Here is a 19237-nt window from a genome sequence, read left to right as displayed (position 1 = left end):
CATCTGTATCTGTTTAAGCATCTGTCTACATGAAAACACAGACATTCCTCAAGGAAGGAACTTGGTCATATGAACTTTGTTTTCTCAGATCCTAGCACCATGCAGGCACCAGCCTAGGAGTCGAACATTTTGTGAATGTATAAATGGTGTTTCTTGCATGTTTTTATTTCATAAAGGTGTCTTCCAACAAATTTAAAAAAAAATAAGCTATTACTTTTCCCTTGTAATGTGGCCATTGAGATTTTTTAAAAGCCTTTTCATTATTAAAATACAAACACAAAACTCAAAGAAAACTGATGTTTAGTTAGAGCAATTATAAAGCAAACACCCTTTTAACTCCCACTCTGACTGAGAAAGGAAGTTTACTAGCCTCCCCCAAAGTTCCTTGTCAAACCCCTCTTCTCACCTAAAATAACCATTCCCTGGACTTATTATAAAATCATGAACATAATGTCCGCCCCTCAATACTTTTTTTTTTTTTAAGTGCTGGGGATCAAACCCAGGGTCTTACACATGCTAGGCAAGCACTCTACCACTGAGCTACATCCCCAGCCCATAATATTTCCTTATATAGCAGTTTTATCATCCAAGTGTGCATCCCTGTGCACTAAAGTTTGGTTTTTTCCCATTTTAAAAGACTTGTTAAGCTGGGGATGTAGCTTGGGACAGAGTATTTATCTAACATGCACAAAACTCAAGGTTTGATCCCCAGCACTGAAATGAAGACTTGTTATGTCTCTTAAACCTCTTTTAATCTTCAGGTTCTACCTCAATCCCTGTCATTTCTCTATACTTTATTAAAGAACCTGAGCTATGTAACCCCTAGAATGTCTCCCAGTCTCTAGTTTTCTGATTTCACACACGTGGTGCAATTTCCATTACTATAGTTTGGACCTCAATGTAATCCACCTCTGTGTGCTGGTGGGATCTCTGAATCTAGTTGAAGAAATTTAGATCACTGGAGATATGAAGGCATGGCTTTGAGAGGGATATGGGACCTTAGGTCCAATATCTATTTTTCTCTCTCTCACGTACATATACACACTTCCCAGCTGCTATGAGGTGAGCAGCTTTGCGCCACCATATACTCCTACCATGATGTATTGCCTTGTCACAGGTCCCAAAGCAATGGGTCCCTCCAACCATGGACTAGAAACCTTTGAAACAATGAGCCAACTAAACTTTCCTCCTTTTAAGTTGATTATCTCAGATATTCTGTCATAGTGATGGAAAGATGACTGTTTCTCTGTCCTGTCCTATCAGCTCTGCTATAACACTTGTTTTAAAATGCAAAATTGTTTCAACTTGATGGATATGTTAGCACCATGAAACACAAGGTGAATAAAAACTGTACCCAGCTGGGTGGAGCCACATAGGAACATAACACATTTCAGTAATTTACTAGAGAACTCAGGGTGAGTTATGAGCCCCACTGTGTCATCCTTAAAAGTAAACAGTAAACAGTAAAGCCTCATGTCCCTGAAATGCCCCTTTCCATTCCCAATAACCTAACCAAGTGAGGAAAGCAATATAAGTGGGCCTGAACTGGAACATCCAGATAAATACTATCTTGAAGGACAATGATTCTTTCTCATGTATATTGCAAATAGGGTAAATTAGTGTTATCTGTAGGAATGGCTTTCTTGCATGTATCCCAGGACAACTGCTCCTTGGAATGTTGGTCACACAAGGAACAAAGCAAACTAATGATGTCACTGTTTCTGTAGCCTAACTTAAAAAATCCCTCTCCCTGAGGTAACTGGTTTAGAACTGAGGGCACTGTGGAGAGGATAAGTACTACTCATCCAGCCCACTGACACTGGATAAGGTGTCACTAGGGACAGAGGTGCTGTTTGGCACAGTACCACAAAGGATAGAGGTACTCGGTTCAGTCTATCACAGTAAACTTTCTGGAATAGTTTTGTGAGGGATGAAGGCACTATTTGGTGAAGCACTGTGAAGGACAGAGGTGCTAGGGTCCAGCCTTTTATCACTGGACCTTCTGCATAAGCATTTTCCAATAAACCTGATGTCTTATATGCCATTTCAGGTTATTTTCTCTGGTCTCTCAGCAACTTATCCCACTATCCTACCACAACTGGGCTGTGGTCCCAACACCCACCCACCCACCTACTTCTCGTTTTCTGATCTCCAAAATCCCTCCCTTCCACTTTGACCAAATTACTCAAAAGCATCACCTTTTCCCACACCCACCTCTACAAAATTCAGGTCTTTTTCAAGGTAAAAATCCTAAATTTTTAATACTATTTATGTTTCTTGATCATTTAATACATGTAAAAGAATGTTCCTTTTTTTTTTTTTAAAGGTTACTGTTTGGTTTTTGTGACTTCATTTTTCCCATAAATTTTTATCTATGGTTTTTACTGCATGGTGTTGCATGGTGCAAAGATTTCTTTGAAATATATGTCACATTATAATGGAACTGATTGTATTTCTGGAACATTGGCTGGGTCCAGAGAATCAGGTTCATGTTCTGTCCCTTTGGTAGTGTGTTCTTTCAACAGAAGGAACAGAGTGTCTCTGATTTGTTTATCTCTGATTTGGGACATTAAGAGATATTGATGTGGCAAATGCCTACATACATTATCACTGTGGGCAGCAAAAGTGGTGCTATTCATTTATTAATTGGAATATTTTTAAAAAGAGATGTTTTCCCTTATCTGCAATTTGGTACAGTTCATATAGGAAAGGCAGGAAAAATGTTTGATTTTTTCTGCTTTTAGAAGTTTTCAGGATAATGAATTCTTTTTCTATCATTCTCCCAAAGGTAACCAATTAGGCTTTATTTAATAATTTAATATCATTACAAACTCATGGATTAAAATATTTGATGGGTTTCGATCAATTGCTATTACTATTCTTTTTGAAGTTCAAATTACTCCATCTCTGGCTAGTGAGAGCCTCTTCAAATTGACTTCTGAGGTCTTTTGCCATGACCCTAGTAACCTTTCCTAGCATTCTCCTCATTGTTAGAACATGAGGTAGCTAATACACTGGGATTTATCCTGGATAAAGAAATAATATAATTAGGCATGTAAAATAAAATATGTTTTCAAAGCTGTTCTGGATCAGCCTTCTCCCTATAATTTTTAACTATATGTATATAATATTATATGTAAATAAAATAATATATGTATATGTACATCATATAATATTAATGTTACATTAATATTTATGATATATACATATTTACATATATTTATATATCCTGATATATATATATATATATATATATATATATATTCCCAATACTATCTTATGTGGAGTTTTTAAAAAATCTAGTCCTATGTGTCTTTAAATGTGTCAGTCATGTATTAGTTGATTATTCAAATTTAAGAGAACTAGATGTTTAAGACACATACCTTCAAATGTTGGTCCATAAATAGACTCTCCATTATCTCCTCTTCCTGCTACTATGTCTAAGAAATAACAGGAAGTAAACAGAACTTTGAGGTTAAAAAAGGTTAGGTACAGTAATGACAGGTGGGGAAAAGATGCTTCAAATTATGATTATGCTTTTACCAATGTCTAGAGTAAGTCACCTGTTTAATTAAAAATTTTACCATAATAACTTCAAGTGTATTTTTAAATCATTTTTAATTTCAGAATTCCATTTTGTTCTTATACTAACTCTCTGAGGTAGCTTAAACTACAAAGTAAAACCTTTGACATAATGAAGTATTGTTATCGTGCTCATGATTTAAAGAAATTGTTCACATAAATTCTGCTTACTTTATGAGTTATTCCATAGGCTGCCTTGCTTTACAGAGAAACAGGGAGATTAAACTAGGAGGATGAAATAGGAAGAGTAAGTTCTTTTTATAGTATGAATAAAAATAAGTGCTCTAAAAAGAATACATGTTCAAATTTTCATTCCTATAGTTACCTTGTAGTGATAACTTATTTGTTTTCCCTAATATTTTAGAAATAAAAAAACTTATAATGTAATGAAGTTCTCTTAGGTATTTATATGGCATGCATATTTTGGCTTAGGCAATGCTCCCATTACAAAAAGACTCCAGGCACAAGTTATTGTATATCTGTCCACAGTTGAAAGGAAGGCATGTCTTTTCTTCCCAGCCTCCCCATCAGTATTCATTCAGTATTCTGATCCACCCGCTTCTTTTAATAATGTTAAACAAACCTTTTTTGAAGGACTATTTTAGCCAAGTAAGATTAATCCATGCTATATTTTAAAGAAATCTGATACAACAGCAAGCATGTGGAGAGAATTTATTTGGAAAAGGGAATGTAGTATTTAAGTTATACTATTCATAAAGTTGATTCAGAGGTTAACTGATAAGTCAAGTCTAAAACCCTACTCAGTTTAAAGTTCCAAATGGATGTGTAATGGCTGAAGTCTAAATCTGGAAGTGGGGAAGTTAAGGTTCCCTATCTCCAATCCTTTGGATCCTAGTTTGCTTTGTTCAGGCAAAATCTGCCCAGGGGTTCTTTTCCCCCTCTAACTTACCTAACATCAGTCACACTCCCTTGCCTCATCTACCCTACACTCCCCAAAGTTCCTCTTGTCTCCCAGGTGAGTGTTTTATGTTGACACCATTTCAATTAGTACTTGCTATTATTTTGGGGGGCTGTAACCCACCCACCACTTGAATTCAGTCTTATGTATCTGATATTATTTCTATACCTCTGACAACAAATTTAGAGATGCCAAATAGTGGCTAAAAGTAAATTTGAAGTCAGATGTTTATGATTGAAATCTTGACATTAGTTACTTTCTCCAAGCCTCACCTGTATAAATGGGGTACTGGTTACTGCCTCATAGGTGGCTCTGAGGTTTAAATGAAATGATGTAGGGCAGTATCTGGCAGGGTGGCAAGCTCATTAATCAGTGTCTGCCACTACAGTACAGAATTCCATGAATATAGAATGCATCCATTTACCATCATAATCTTCACAATGTTCAACATGATGGTGATAATAATAAAATGTATTAAATTATATCTTGAGACCCTTCTGAAGGCAGTAGGCCTCATGGGAATCACAGAGGGGAATTTTACCAAAGTGATACAACGACTTGGTATTTTCTGTAACTTTTATTTTCGAAATGAAGAGAATGTGTTTCCTGTTCAAGTATTTCTTCATTTATTCATTCATTCTTTCAACAAATGTTAACTACCTAGAATATGCTAGGCACTATTCTAGCTAGAACACAAAATGCAAAAGTGAACTAAGTAGATAAAAATCTCTACCCTCATGGAATGTATATTCTAGGGAAGAAAAACAGACATTAAACAAATGTCTTTTAATAGTATGTTCATATAATTGCATGTCTAAGAAATGTTGGACATACTATTATAATGTTCAATGGTGAAAAACACTATGAAGAAAAATAAAGCAGAGGAAAGGTTTAGGAAAGTGGAAAGGAAGGGGTGAGGACAGGTATGTGGAGAAGAAAGTGGCAGGTTTTTTTTGATATTTTAGCTATACATGACACAATAACTTCATTTTATTTATTTTTATGTCATGCTGAGGATCGAAACACTGATGTTTCACACATGCTAGGCAAGTGCTTTACCACTAAGCCACAACCCCAGCCCCATAAAGTGGCAGTTTTAAATAGGGTGCTGAGATGCACTATGGGCAAAAATCAGATAAGCTGGTGAAACAAGGGGATATATCTGGAGGTACAGCTGGATGGAGTGTATCAAAACAAGAGACCCCAAGGCCCACTTGTGCTTGATGTGTTTAAGGAACAGCAGAGGAGCTCATATGTGAAGCAGAGTGAGCAAGAAGGAGATGTCAAAAGATAATAAGATGAAGGTGGGGAGGTGGGCAGTGTGGATCATGTAGGGCCTGTTGGTCCCAAAGAGTATGTAACAGTGCCTAGAAGCATCTTAAGGCATGACACAAAACCACATTTAGCTCCTATGCTCCCTAATTCTATTGCCCCAGAGGAATTCAACATCTGAAGGAAGACCATTTCCAGAGTTTGGCACTTTTGTTTTCCCACATTTTTTTATTGGGCATTGTAATTATATGTAATAGTGGGATTCACTGTTACAGAGCTTGGCACTTTCAATTCACCATGTTACTGAATTCTTAACACTACCTGTAATATTATTATAATTATCCCCATTGATTTAGAGATGCCAAGTGCATACCTAAGGTGGTACAACTTACATGTATATCAAAGTTTAGATGTGACTCTAGCAATCTCATTTTCTTCAAACTATTCTTAACATGGTTGCCTCACTCTCAAAATGTGTATACTTTACTATTTGGAAATTTTACTGCAAATAAATAAACAAACAAAAAACCCCAAACAAATAATATGACCTACTTTTCCCAAGTCCTCCTCTGGGGGAATTTAATAAAAAAGAAAACAAAATGTAGCATCTGAGATCCTGGTCTGGGAGTGTCACTGTCAGGCTCAGAACCAGGAGCTCTCAGTGGTAAAGCACCCCTGGGTTCAACCTCTGGTACCTGCCCCTCCCCCCCAAAAAAAAATTAGGAGCCCTGATATTGGTTCCCTTAAGGATTGTCTTATACTAACAAAAAACCAAAAAACTGAAAATAATCAAAATGTTTACCAATGGGGAATTAAAACCATTTAACAATATTATAAAAGACTAGGAAGACTCCAAAAATTTTCTGTGTTTATGTTCTTTGGGAAAATAAACTCCACATATGAAGTAGAAAAAAACATTAAGATTAGATAACAGTATTTGAGATATGATCTCATTTTGCAGAGAATGAGGAAAGAATAGCTGCATTACATGCAAAAGGCTTGGAATAAATCTTGAAATAAACTCCCCTCATCAGTCTCAAAATGTTACAGATCATACTAAAAAATTAAACACCAGTTTCAGCTTCTGCATATGTCATTAAGTTCAAGCAAATCTCCTTCCACACTAAATCAATTATTTTTAAATTGCTGCCTGATTTCTCCCTATGGAATATCTTCCAAAATGCCATCCAAAATTTAATTTTGTGCTGTTAATCAGGCACCTAGTCTGAGGAAAGCTGAAGGATTGACCTGAAAAGAAACACAAATGAAGACCAAATCCTTCAGATAGTACTTTTTACAAGGTAATGTTTTTGGTAAGAAATGAACAATTTTTTTCAAATACAGCCAAAAAATCTCAATATTCCCTGAAAATACATGAAGAGGTAATATGCACATGAAAACAATACAAATGATTATTCTTTAGAGAAATACAGGTTAAACCCATAATGAAGTATACTACAGACTCATTAGAATGTTTAAAATTAAAAGTGAGATGGAAAAGACCCAAAGTACATCATTTTGTTCTGACCTGACTGCATTGTATGCTTGCTTACAATGTTTTCTTTTCAGCCTCTTGACAGCTGTATCTATGTTGACAGTACAGTAGGACCTTTGCACATCCCTGGTCCCTGACTATGACCCGGATGTATAACAAAATGACTCTGAAATGTGTAATCAAACAATTCTCTCATCAAAATATCTGTCTCAACAAGGTCTTTCTGACCTACGTATGCCTCAATTGTTCTTGTGGTTTTTGCCTTTGTAAACTCTGTACTTCCAAAATTCAGGTGCTGGGAGTTCTTTGAGATGTTAGCCTGCTCCCAGTTGCCATTTGCCTGGCATGCTCATTATTCCCTTTCAAAAAAAAATATTCTTGAACAACAATAACAACAAAAAGAAATGAACAATTTCCCATTTATTCTATTTTCAAATTTCTACTCTTAGCATGTTTCTTAAAAGTTCTGTGTTTCTAGGTACTTTCATGTATTTAGTTGAGCATTTAAAAAAATGTTACCATACTTTTTAATTTAGAATATTCCTGTTAATGTAAGTTTTTTAAAAAAATAATTAGTGATCTGTATAAAAGTATACAAATATCTTTATCATTTGGCCATATAAACATCCTTTAAATACAAATTTAATATTAAGAATATCTAATTATTAGAGAGTAATATTAACCAAATTCTTTTATATGCACATACCTATTATCATTATTTGTATATGCACATATGGCTATGATCCAGGAAACCCACTATTTTATATACACACCAATAAATAAAAGAATATCAAATTCTATATGCATTTTATAAAAGTAGCTAAATAAAATTCTGGATTTGCAATTAAGTTGTATGTAAGAATTTAAACTCACCTCCTCCTTGTATCCAACCATTCTGTACCACTCGATGAAAAATTGAACCTTTGTAATGTAACCTTATGCCACTTTGAGAAAATCCTGCTTTTCCTGTGCACAGGAACTGAAAATTTTTACATGTTTTGGGACATGCATCACAATATAGCTACATAATAAAGATGAAAATTTCAAAGATTAGATGTTTTAACTTTTCAACAATCACAGATGCCTCCCAAATTATTTTTTTAAAAAGGCAACGTCCTCTTACCTCAAAAATCAAGCGTCCAATTGGATAAAAATTAATGTTAATGTCCAAGAATACAAAAACATGCTATTAAAATTAGGGAGAAAAAGATAATGCAGGTCAATGTCCTGTAAGAAAGTTATAGAAATGACCAAAAACATAGCAGACATGTTTTCAGTGATAAAACTTCAATGGCATTATCAATGAATAACAACAGCAAAATCAAATGAATGACAAAGTCATTTTATTTTCTTTAACAAGTCTTGACAACCCACATGACATATTTTTAAAATTTTTGTTTTTCATTATACATTTTTAAAACCCTTCAGTAGTGACACTTTGAAAAATGTTAACTGATCACACAAGATGAGAACACAAAGCCTAGCTGTCCACTACATCACAGATTCCATGAGGAAAGGGAGATTGGTCAGTTCCTTTGGGAAAAGAAACTGATGGGAATTCTTTTCTACTTCTGTTTTCTTTCCTGAATAGTTCTAAGAAAACATTCAGCCTGAGTGCTATGGATTTGGTTATCAGATGTTCTGGATTTTCAGAGCACAGATTAGTTAGCTAGAGCCATTCACAGCACAGATTAGCTTTCCAAGAGGAAAAATGAGGCCTCTATATCTACAAGAGGTATGACACTAAGGGTAGGGAAGAGAAAGAGGCTGAGCTTCTGACATCCTCAATAATTCTCTTACATGCACAGATGCCTCCAGCTTTTGTTTTCACTTGGTATCCTTTTCCAGTAGAAACAACCACTTATGAGACTTTGTCCAGCCCATTAAAGAAGCCTCCAAACTGAAAATACAAGTCTTCATTACTATAGAATTCAGTCAGGGGGCCACAGCACAGCCAGTGAGGTGTTCTAAATCTTGGACACCATACTCAAATATACCAAAGTGTCACCTTATTTAATGAGGTGAATAACTTGGCCTGACCTCTTTCTTAAGAATCTGGGAAACATAAGTGATATCACCTTAAAATATGTCATATTATTTATGTCACTCTAATCTTTTTTTAAATCAAAAGACTGAAATAATATACTGTGCTATCTGGCATCCAGCAATGAAGTATTACATTCACACTAATTATAATTAATTTGTTAGAGCCTCTCAGTTTCTGTACAAGTTCTTAATTATAAAAGAGAATATTATAACTGATGAATGGGAGACACAGTATAGTAAACCTCACAGACTTAAGAGGAAAAAGAGGTTATACTGAAAATCAAAGTTGATTGAAAAAATGAACAAGTTCATTCAGGCATGATTGAATGTCCCTGTTCATCAATAGATTATCTTTAGGTGGTTGTCAAGAGTACATAATTCTGAAAATGCTGATGAAGAGATCTAATAAATGCAACACACCAGCAACCAAACACATAAACATTCTTGTCTAGTGTATGGTTCTAACCTGGAAGTAAATAAGTCCCTGGGTTTGACTCAGCAAGAAAAGTCTATCCTCTACAAAACATCTCAGGCTTTTCTCTGGAATCAAGGACCTCCATTCTCACTGCCACCAATTAATCCAGGCTTTCATTATTCCCAGCCCATGCCACTACAGCAACTTTCCAAAAGACTACTCTGCTGCCAGCCTGCTTTGGCACAGTACTAAAATTTTTTCCAAAACAGTGAAGAGGATATATGTCATTTTCTTTATGAAAAATTCTGTTGCCTTGGTTTCCTTCTGGATAAAATCAGACTTCTTGGTTCAGAATGGACAGTAAATCAATCTGGCCTTAGCCTATCTTTAGGATCTATTGTTTTTTTCCCCCTGTTCTTAACATCTGAACACACTTTCTAGTGGGGAGCTCCCTCTAGGGTTCCACTGTCCTCACTAGAACCTAAAGGGGCCAAATTCTCCCTCTCTCCCACCCTGTGACAACCAGGTTGTGGGCATATGACCTGAGCTTGCCAGACAAGTCCTCCTGCTTGGGGCCTTTAAGTTCCAAGGAGTGGTGCAGAGATAAAAGGGCAGTCCAGGTTTCAATGAAGGTGGCTCTGTGAACTCATGGCCAGCAGTATCTGCCTGCAGCAACATCCTGGCCACACATTCCTGCCACATAACTCTGGCCATGTTTTTACCTATCTGGCTTTCCTTGGTTCCCACCTGTTTTTCAAATCAGGTTCTCCAGCTTTCCTGTCAACTGTCAGATGACCAACATCATTTCAATACATCTTTTCTCCTTAAGTAGCTTGGTGCTGTTGATATTCTCACTTCCTTGCTTCATTTCCTACTAATTATGGCTTCCTTATTGTCCCATGTCATTCCCAGAATTTACCACACACTTTCAAATTCCTGTCCCTTGAACATTAAATTCCTTCACACATACTGGCTTCTAGCATTCTCAAACTGCACTGCTTATTCAACCCAACATTCACTGAGCACCCACTATGTTTCATTTCTGTTCAAGGTAGCAGTTAAATGAGGATCCATAAAATAAGGTCTTTGCCTTTGCACAGCTCAGATCCTAGCAATGTGTCTCCCTGTGTACACAGGCCACCAGGGGCTTGAAATGACTTCCAGGTGGTGACAGTTGTTACTCTAACAAGGTTTCAGAGCAAAATTACAGTATTTTTATCTCTGTTGCTATCCTGGTGCCTGTCTCTCACCTCCCTTGACCGCATGTTTCTTACTGTCCTCTGTCACTGGAATCTGCCAGTGTCTGTTGAGGTGCTGTCACTATGTGTCATGCTTTAAAAATCTCACAAATTTTTTCCCTTTTTTTCTTTCCTTTCTTTTCCCTCCCCTCCCCTTCCTTACTTCTTTTTCTGCCTCCTTATCTTTCTTTTCTTCTACTTTCTCTTCTTCTCCTTCCTTTCTTTGTTTTTTTGTTTTGTTTTGTTTTGTTGTTTTTGTTTTTTTTGGGCATGCTGGCAATTGAACCCAGGGGCACACTACTACTGAGCTTCATCCTCATTTTACTGTGAGACAAAGTTTTGATAAATTGCTGAAGTTGGTGTTGAACTTGAGATCTTCCTGCCTTAGTCTCTCCAGTAGCTGGGACTACAGTAGTGCGCACAGGGGTCTTTATATTTTAAAATGGGTAATTCATGCATACAAATCCATAAAATGGAGAAATGTTTGAGCAGGGAGTTCTTCCCATGCATCTTGCCTACTTTACCTTTTGCAGCTTGAATCTTAATAAGGTCATGAAGGGCTTACAACCACATTAACTTTTATGTTCCTTTTGTTAGGATATGAACCATGAATACTGAATCAACATAAATGATAAAAAAATTCCACTATTTTACTTTGTAAAAAAAAAAACAATGTAACTTGCCTTGGTATCTCTTAAGAATTTTGTGGAATAATCCATAGTAAGTGCCTCATAAAGTGCAGGGGGCTTAACATCAACTATATCCCACACTTTGTGAGCCCATTTCTGCAGCTCAGATGCATCACCCAGGAATTTATCATTAATAAAACACATCACATTGGAAGAATATTCCCATGTTTCATCTTTGAGTTCCTACAGGAAAAGACGAAAAAAAAAAAAAAAAAAAAAAAAGAAAAAAGAGCAATGAGGGAAAGAAAACAAATGAAAACTTGCTATCCATAAGCCAGAGCTTGGGATCAACTCTAGGATTGAATTTGTCAACTCTAGGATTGAATATTTTTTAAAAATAAACTTTTATCATCTTTCAGAGGTCAGCTGTGAAAGAGAATTTAAGAACATTTTAAAGAATCAAACATCATGAAAGTACAGAATGATTTTAAAAAGTAATCTTAAAAAAGGTTATAATCATAGAAGATAGACAGTAATTCTGGTAATAAAAGTCATTATATGCTGAGTATACTTATTATGTTAACTCATAAACAAAACGCAACTCTCGCCAGGCACTGTGGCATACACCTGTGATCACAGCAACTTGGGAGGCTAAGGCAGGAGATCACAAGTTTGAGGGTGGTCTTGGCAATTTAGTGAGACGTTGTCTTAAAATAAAGTAAAGGTGTAGAGATGTATGTAGCTCAGTGGTAGAATCACAGGGGTAGAATGCCCCTGGCTTTAATCTCCAATATCATGGGGTGGGGGGAGAAAACAGCAGTCGACATCGTCATTTACCAAACATTTTACTGTGTGCATGCCTGGGAAGGTTAGTGATTCTGGGAAAGGGATGATTATGTTTCTTTCTTTCTTTCTTTTTCTGTACCAGAGATTGAACCCAGGGGTGCTTTAACCACTGAACCACATTCCCAGCCCTTTTTACTTTTTTATTTTGAGATGGTCTTGCTAAGTTGCTTAGGGCCTCACTAAGTTGCTGAGGCTGGCTTTGAACTTGCAATCCTCCTGCTTTGCCTCCCGAGTCCCTGGGATTATAGGCATGCACCACCATGCCCAGCTAAGGTATGATTTTCAATGTAAAGAATTAAGATAATTTTTTGGTACGGAGGTGGAGGACTCACCTTTAGGAAAATGCCTCCTGAGAGGCCAGCAGGGATTTCCAGAACCCAGTCAGACAATGAAGAGGCCCCTCAAAATGAAATGTGTTAAGTGTTTTCATCCACACAATGCTGCTGGTCAACCTCCTGAATCCTCAGTGCGTGGCCACTGAGTTACATCCTCTCTGAGATCTGCTTTATCATTACCCAGTGCCAGCCCTAGAAAACCATGAATAACTTGGTATAGCCATTCTCAAACTGTAGCAGGCTTTGGAATCACAGATTCCTAAGGCCCACCTGACTATATAACTGTGGGATGGGACCTGAGAATTTGCATTTCTAAACATCCCAGGAGATGCTGATGTTGCTGGTCTGGAAATCATACTTAAAAAAATAAGAGTTTGAGGGAACAGTTTGCCTCCAACTTGCCAACTTGGCCATTCCCAGCTTCTCTCAGGAGATTTAATATCCTGCTGCTTGTTTCCCATGCTCCTCTCAAAACCTGCTTCCTGGCAGAGAATAAACTTCTTCATGCTCTACCATAAATCACTGATAGAAACTATGTGTCAATAGTTTCTGGAATATTCAATTTATCAGACCCAAAACCCAAAAAGGGAGACAAAAATCTAATTATGGACATTTTAGTTTGTCTTATGGGAGAAATGCAGTCAATGGTACATTTTATTTGGAGGCAGAAGATGTAAATGTCTTGTCTCTGTCTCTTCTGTACATAAGGAGACTCTTTGCTTGCCTCAAGAGGTGGGCTGGACCTGGTGTTTTCTAGGTCTTTTTATTCAAGACCTATGATGCTGCCTTTTTTAAAGGGGAGAGAAAGGCCCTTCAGAAGATCTGAAGCCATCCCCTGAGAGGGGCATTATATTCTGCTCAAGCATAAGGCCAACTGGCCCAATGAATTGATTCCCTGAGACCAGATGTACTAAGATGCAGTACATATAACACAAGACACAAAGCTTTCATTAAAGAAGGACCAACAGACTGACCTGAAAAGGAAGGTTAAGGTGACAATATCCAGAGGATGAATGTGGGAGAGGAAAGAAAGGAAGGATAAGGAATAAAGTATAGGAGGCAAGAACAGCAATGATTAACTAGGAAGGAAGCCTCATTCTGGACCCATGAGAAAGGCAGGAGGAGGAGAGTACAAATCACGTCCAGGTAGCCCAAAATGGAGAAGGAGAGAAGTTTGTTTGTGTTTTTGGCAGTACTAGAGTACTGGGGATGGGATGGAATCCAGGGGTGCTTGACAACTGAGGACATCCTCAATCCTCTTTTTAAAAAAATTATTTTTTAATTTTAAGACAGGGTCTCACTAAGTTGCCCAGGTTGAACTTGTGATCCTCCTGCCTCAGCCCCCTCAAGTCATTGGGATTATAGGCATGTACAACTATGCCTGTTTAACTGGTCTTTAAGAGAACAGTGGGAATGTACAAGAGGAGCAGGTGCAATCCAGACCCTGAGATCACAGTTTTCCTATAGGCAGAAGCATGAGACTGGAAGGCAGTATCATGTTTGACAATAAAAATTTTAAAAAATATATTGTTTAAAAATGTATTGTCAGGGTAATGAACTGTTCCAGTTTGCCTGTGACTGTCCTACATTTTAAGAAATCTCTGTCCCAGGCAAACTAGGACCACTGATAACCCTAGTTGTGTAAGGAATGTGTGTGTGTGTGTGTGTGTGTGTGTGTGTGTGTGTATAAGTGTTCTTGTGAATTCTTATGAAAATGGCTATGAAAGTATGATGAGACTTAACAAATACTATTCTTTTTTTTTTTTTTTCTTTTTTTTTTGGTACCAGGGAATGAACCCAGAGGTACTTAACCACTGAGTCACATCTCTAGCCCTTTTTTATATTTTACTTAGAAGACAGGGTCTCACTGAGTTGCTTAGGGCCTCACTAAGTTGCTGAGGATGGCTTAGAACTCACAATCCTCCTGCCTCAGTCTCTCAAACCGCTGTGATTACAGGTGTGCACCACTGCACCCAGCCTATTCTTGATTCAGTCTTGTACCATTCATGTGACTGAAGGGAGAGTGAAGTGGTTTTATAAAGCAACACTACTTATATGGTACTTAATTACAGGATCACAGGATATCCTTGTGCAGCCAAGCACTGAACAATTGAAACTGCTCTGATGTGGGAAATGGAAATTTCATCATCCACTGGAGAGACAGGGTGGGGAATGGAAACCAGCACTGGGATTCTCTACAGGATTAGACCAGGAACAACAAGCAGGAAGTAGAACCCCTTCCACACTCCCCAAAATGAGAGACTGCTGAGCCAGGTTGCCACCTTCTTTTCTCTTTATCACATGATCCAGGCAGCAACTACCAACAGACCAGGGTGGCACCCAAGAGGAAATCTATCTACCATTCCTGGAAAAGTTCCATTAACCCTGAAGACTGGGGTTCTCCAAGAGTAACTGCAGAAGGGAGAATGGGGAGAAAGAAGCACCAACCGAGATAGGGTGTCCTGGGAGAACTGGGTAACTGTCATAAAGGTGCCTCTGGGAGCCAATCCCAAAGAACTGAAGGCTGAATGTTTACTCCGATATGTGGATGCTAATTCACAATAAGTGTGTGTGGGGGGAATAGAGGTGTTTTGGACTAGACAGAGGGGAGTGAAGGGAGAAGAGGGGGAATGGGAGTAGGAATGAGAGTAGAATGAATCAGACATTATTACCCTATGTGCATATGTGATTATATGACCTGTGTAACTCTACATCATGTACAACCAGACAAATGAGAAGTTATGCTCCATTTACGTATGATGTGTCAAAATGCATTCTATTGTCATGTAGAATTAGAATAAATAATTAGAACATATATTTATCTATATCTATATATATAGATAGATAGATATATAAAACAAAAAACAAAAGTACCTCTGGGCAACACCACCACACAAACCCTTTGCTATCTGTGTGATGTACAACACCTGCTCCTTCCAGAGTAAGAGCCAGGCCACAGCAACTTGAGTGCCAGGGTGTCACAGGAAGTGATATACAGAGAGAGGGGGAACCACCAGCAGGGATAAAAAAACACCACTGAAAATTTTAAACTCACCTTTATCATATGCTCTCCACGGGAAAATCTGGTAAATATTTTAGTTTTTAAAAAAATCCATCTGGTAAAATGATTGAAATAATTTAGGAAAAGCATATTATTTAGAAAAATAAAATCAGATTTGATTAAAATAACTTGCATTTTGTTCCCAAAATGATAAATAATTCAGGCTGAATTTTGCTTGTTGTTAATATCCCCCATGTCCCAATATCCTTTACCCTTTTTTTCTCCTGCAGATATTGATCCCACGCAAATTCTTGAAGAGGAACCATTATAGGATCTTCAAATTTGGATGGATAATTAATCTTCAGACTCTAGGTTTCAAAATACAATAATTAGTTTAAAGTGAGCTCTCTTTTAAAGTCAAAAACATTTCTCCAAATTTTTATGGGGTCTCCAGAAGTTTTATGAAGCATATAGGCCACAGACTGACTGAGATGCCCTGTCCTCCTCCCAGATGTCCCTACAAGTCAATTCCTGGTCCACACTAGGACACAAGCTTATTGATCTCTGACCTCTATAATATAAGCTCCTGAGGGTGAGAACTGTCTTGGCCTTCCTATATGCCCATCTACTATCACATCTGACACCTGGTGGACCATTCACTCATGACAACTGAATTACAAAAGAGTTTATGGCAATAGTTCTGTGATCTTCTTTCAGGACTAATTTTTCCTTAAAATCCTGCTAAACCTCAGTGGATCTAGATACTTTACTTGAATGAAAAGTAAATATCATTGCTATAATTCATTGATGTAAGGAGATCAAAAGGGTACTGTGGTTATACCCCTTAGGAAAAAGTAAATACTAAATAAATTTAGGTGTAGAGTGTAGGTTTAGTACTAAGTATGTTTTGGTTGAACATATACTTTATTGTATGAATCACAGAAAAAAATGTATTTATTTATTTAGGTGGTACTGGGGAAAATACCCAAAGCCTTACATATGTTAGGCTACAGAAAATTCTTATGGGTTAGCAATTCCTGTCAAAAAAGTTTTATTTTTGATAGTAGTTTCACTGTGCTCCCCTCTAAAGCAAGAGAAGGCAGCAGAAGCAAGTAACAATTAGGCCTCACTTTTCCAAGCAGGTCTAAGTGGTGGGTCCAACAGGGAAAAAGTAATAGCTGCTGGAGTGGGCACCTTGTCAAGTAAGGGCACTAGCTTGGCACACTTCACCAGAGGTGAGTATTCCAAGGGCAAGAAATCCAGGACATGAGTGTCCTACTTTGGTACTCAGGATAGCAAAAGAGGAAAACAGTGGTAGGGCCATTTTCTTCCTAGACCACTGTATCCAACAAAAATGACATGTCTGGTTTCTCAGTTCCAGTAGCTGTGCTCTGTTTGACACAATCCTACAGGATGATTGCTGTTTCTAACTGAGGAATAACCAGCAAACCTAGTCATACTCAAGTTAAGCACATCATACTTTTTCATAATTTAGTATTTGGTCTGGAATCAACTACATCCAAATTAAAATATATGTACTTATCCTTACCTTTTATGAATCTAAATCTTTGTCAGTGGAATCAGCCATCTGGGATTGCTCACAAATGATCATGCCAGGAATATATTTACATAGTCTCTAGTAAGACAGAACTAACTGAATTTACACTGATATGTTTTCATATTTGATAGCATACAGTAGACAAAAACTTAAGAAAGGCGAAATTACATTATCAATATATTAAAGATGTTGTTTTCTTAGTGTTTTCTGTAGCAGGGGTTGGTCCACTGCCTATTTTGTAAAGGCCTGAAAGCCAAGATTAATTTTTAGATTTATAAATGATTGAAAAAAATCAAAAGATGAGTCATATTTCATGTCATGTGAAAATTCAGTGTTCATAATAAAGCTTTGTTGGAACACCATCATTCATTTATATATCTGTGGATACTTTTATAACATCAGGACAAAATTGAATAGTTGTGACTGAGACTCTATGACCCACTTATATTTACTACCTGGATTTCACAGAAAAAAAAAATTGCCCTTTCCCTACAGTGTGGAGTAGGCATAGAAAACGTGTGCCTTTAGAACAGGAGTTAAGAAAAACAAGAATGTTCTAAACTTATTAAATACAACTTTGAATATGAAATATTACTGCCCCATCAGCCCATAATTTCTGCTTCTTTTGATGATCCATATATCATTTTTACAGACATTCCCACAACTGTTTTCTTCACTTTGATGTAAACTTTACCTATTTCGCAAATTATTTTTCTGATTTGATATAATTACAAACTCTTACTCTGTAGATTCTGGAGCAGGGAAGAAGGCAGGGATTCCTTAAGATAAATTCTATATGGAAACATTTTGTTATCCAGTATCCAGCTGGATACTCTGGTAGATAAAAACACCAATAAGGTGTGGTTGCGGGGTCTAGTGAGGCTTTGGAGAGAAACTTGACATATATATTATTTCAGGAGCAAACCCCAAAGACCAGTGGAATGCTACATTTAAACATTTCATACGTTGGCAGTATGACTGACCTGGCCAAATTCTTCAGTTTCTTTCTTTTTTGGTGCTGGGGATTGAACCTAGACCCTTGTGCATGCAAGACAAGCACTCTACCTATTGAGTTATATCCCCAGCCTTCAGTGGTTTCTTTTTATGCCATTTTGCAGGTTTACAAAGAAATTCTGGGATTGTTCAAAGCACTTGTGGGCTATTTATTAAGATATCTGTGAAGCATTTAATTCTGCCAGAATGCAGTCATTGTTATAGAATTTTTTTAAAAAAAATAAACTTACCAAGAGATAGTTTTCGAAAATCACTTGGGGAGGGAGTTTGTAAAAAGCCACTAGAGAGTAACACTTTAACTTAATCTATTTTGTCATGAATTTCTTAAAATCTGTAATTCAATTTAAAAAATTAATGTGGAATAAAATGTGTAAATACGTAGGAGTGATAATTACCATTTCCCCCAGAAAGGTTCTGAATGCTTCCTTTGCTAGGATCTCCCTTTATAGGTCGCACTTCTCCAAGCCAAACGCCCGCCCCTGACCGCTTGTGTCCCCTGTATGCTCCCGGGGTGTAGGGGAAACCTGGGGTGGTCCCAGCCAGCCCGCCCTTCCTCCAGTAGAACATCCACCCGGCCAGCACCAGACTGCGAGGCGCGTAATCCACGCCGCGAGGTCGGGAAGCGGGAGGGTCGCCGCGTTTGGGGTCTTCCCCGGTACCTCAGCTGTAGACTTCGCAACCTGAAAGCTGGAGCTTTTGAAGAGCCCCACCGCTTTCACCTGCAGCGGCCGCTCGGGGGGCAACTGAGAGCTACATTGGACCGGACTGGGCCGCAACCTCTGCAAGCAGTCCATGGCGGAGCTCGTAGACTAACCCAGGAGCATAAACACCGCGCGTTGCCACCGCAACCGCGAGGCCCCCGCCCCTAACGCCAACAGGGGGCGGGA

General features: G+C 37.7%; 1 protein-coding gene across 3 annotated transcripts in view; it reads right to left on the bottom strand.

The window, feature by feature from the left end:
* Ppil6 (peptidylprolyl isomerase like 6) overlaps positions 1–19154 on the bottom strand; it is a 30997-nt gene extending 11843 nt beyond the window's left edge. Inside the window, exons 1-6 of one of the 3 annotated variants that reach the window (XM_047559662.1) lie at positions 19010–19154; positions 16051–16146; positions 11651–11839; positions 8392–8454; positions 8142–8289; positions 3384–3440 (exon numbers count right to left, since the gene is read on the bottom strand). In XM_047559662.1, the coding sequence (XP_047415618.1) occupies positions 3384–3440; positions 8142–8289; positions 8392–8454; positions 11651–11839; positions 16051–16146; positions 19010–19144 (688 nt within the window). In that variant the 5' untranslated portion in view covers positions 19145–19154. The remainder of the gene's footprint in view (positions 1–3383; positions 3441–8141; positions 8290–8391; positions 8455–11650; positions 11840–16050; positions 16147–19009) is intronic. The other 2 variants (XM_047559663.1, XM_047559664.1) reach the window with 2 other exon arrangements.
* Between the last annotated feature and the right edge of the window lie 83 nt (positions 19155–19237).

Source organism: Sciurus carolinensis, chromosome 7 (genome assembly GCF_902686445.1).
Source record: "Sciurus carolinensis chromosome 7, mSciCar1.2, whole genome shotgun sequence".
Taxonomy (NCBI): domain Eukaryota; kingdom Metazoa; phylum Chordata; class Mammalia; order Rodentia; family Sciuridae; genus Sciurus; species Sciurus carolinensis.
This window is presented reverse-complemented; position numbering and strand designations above follow the sequence as displayed.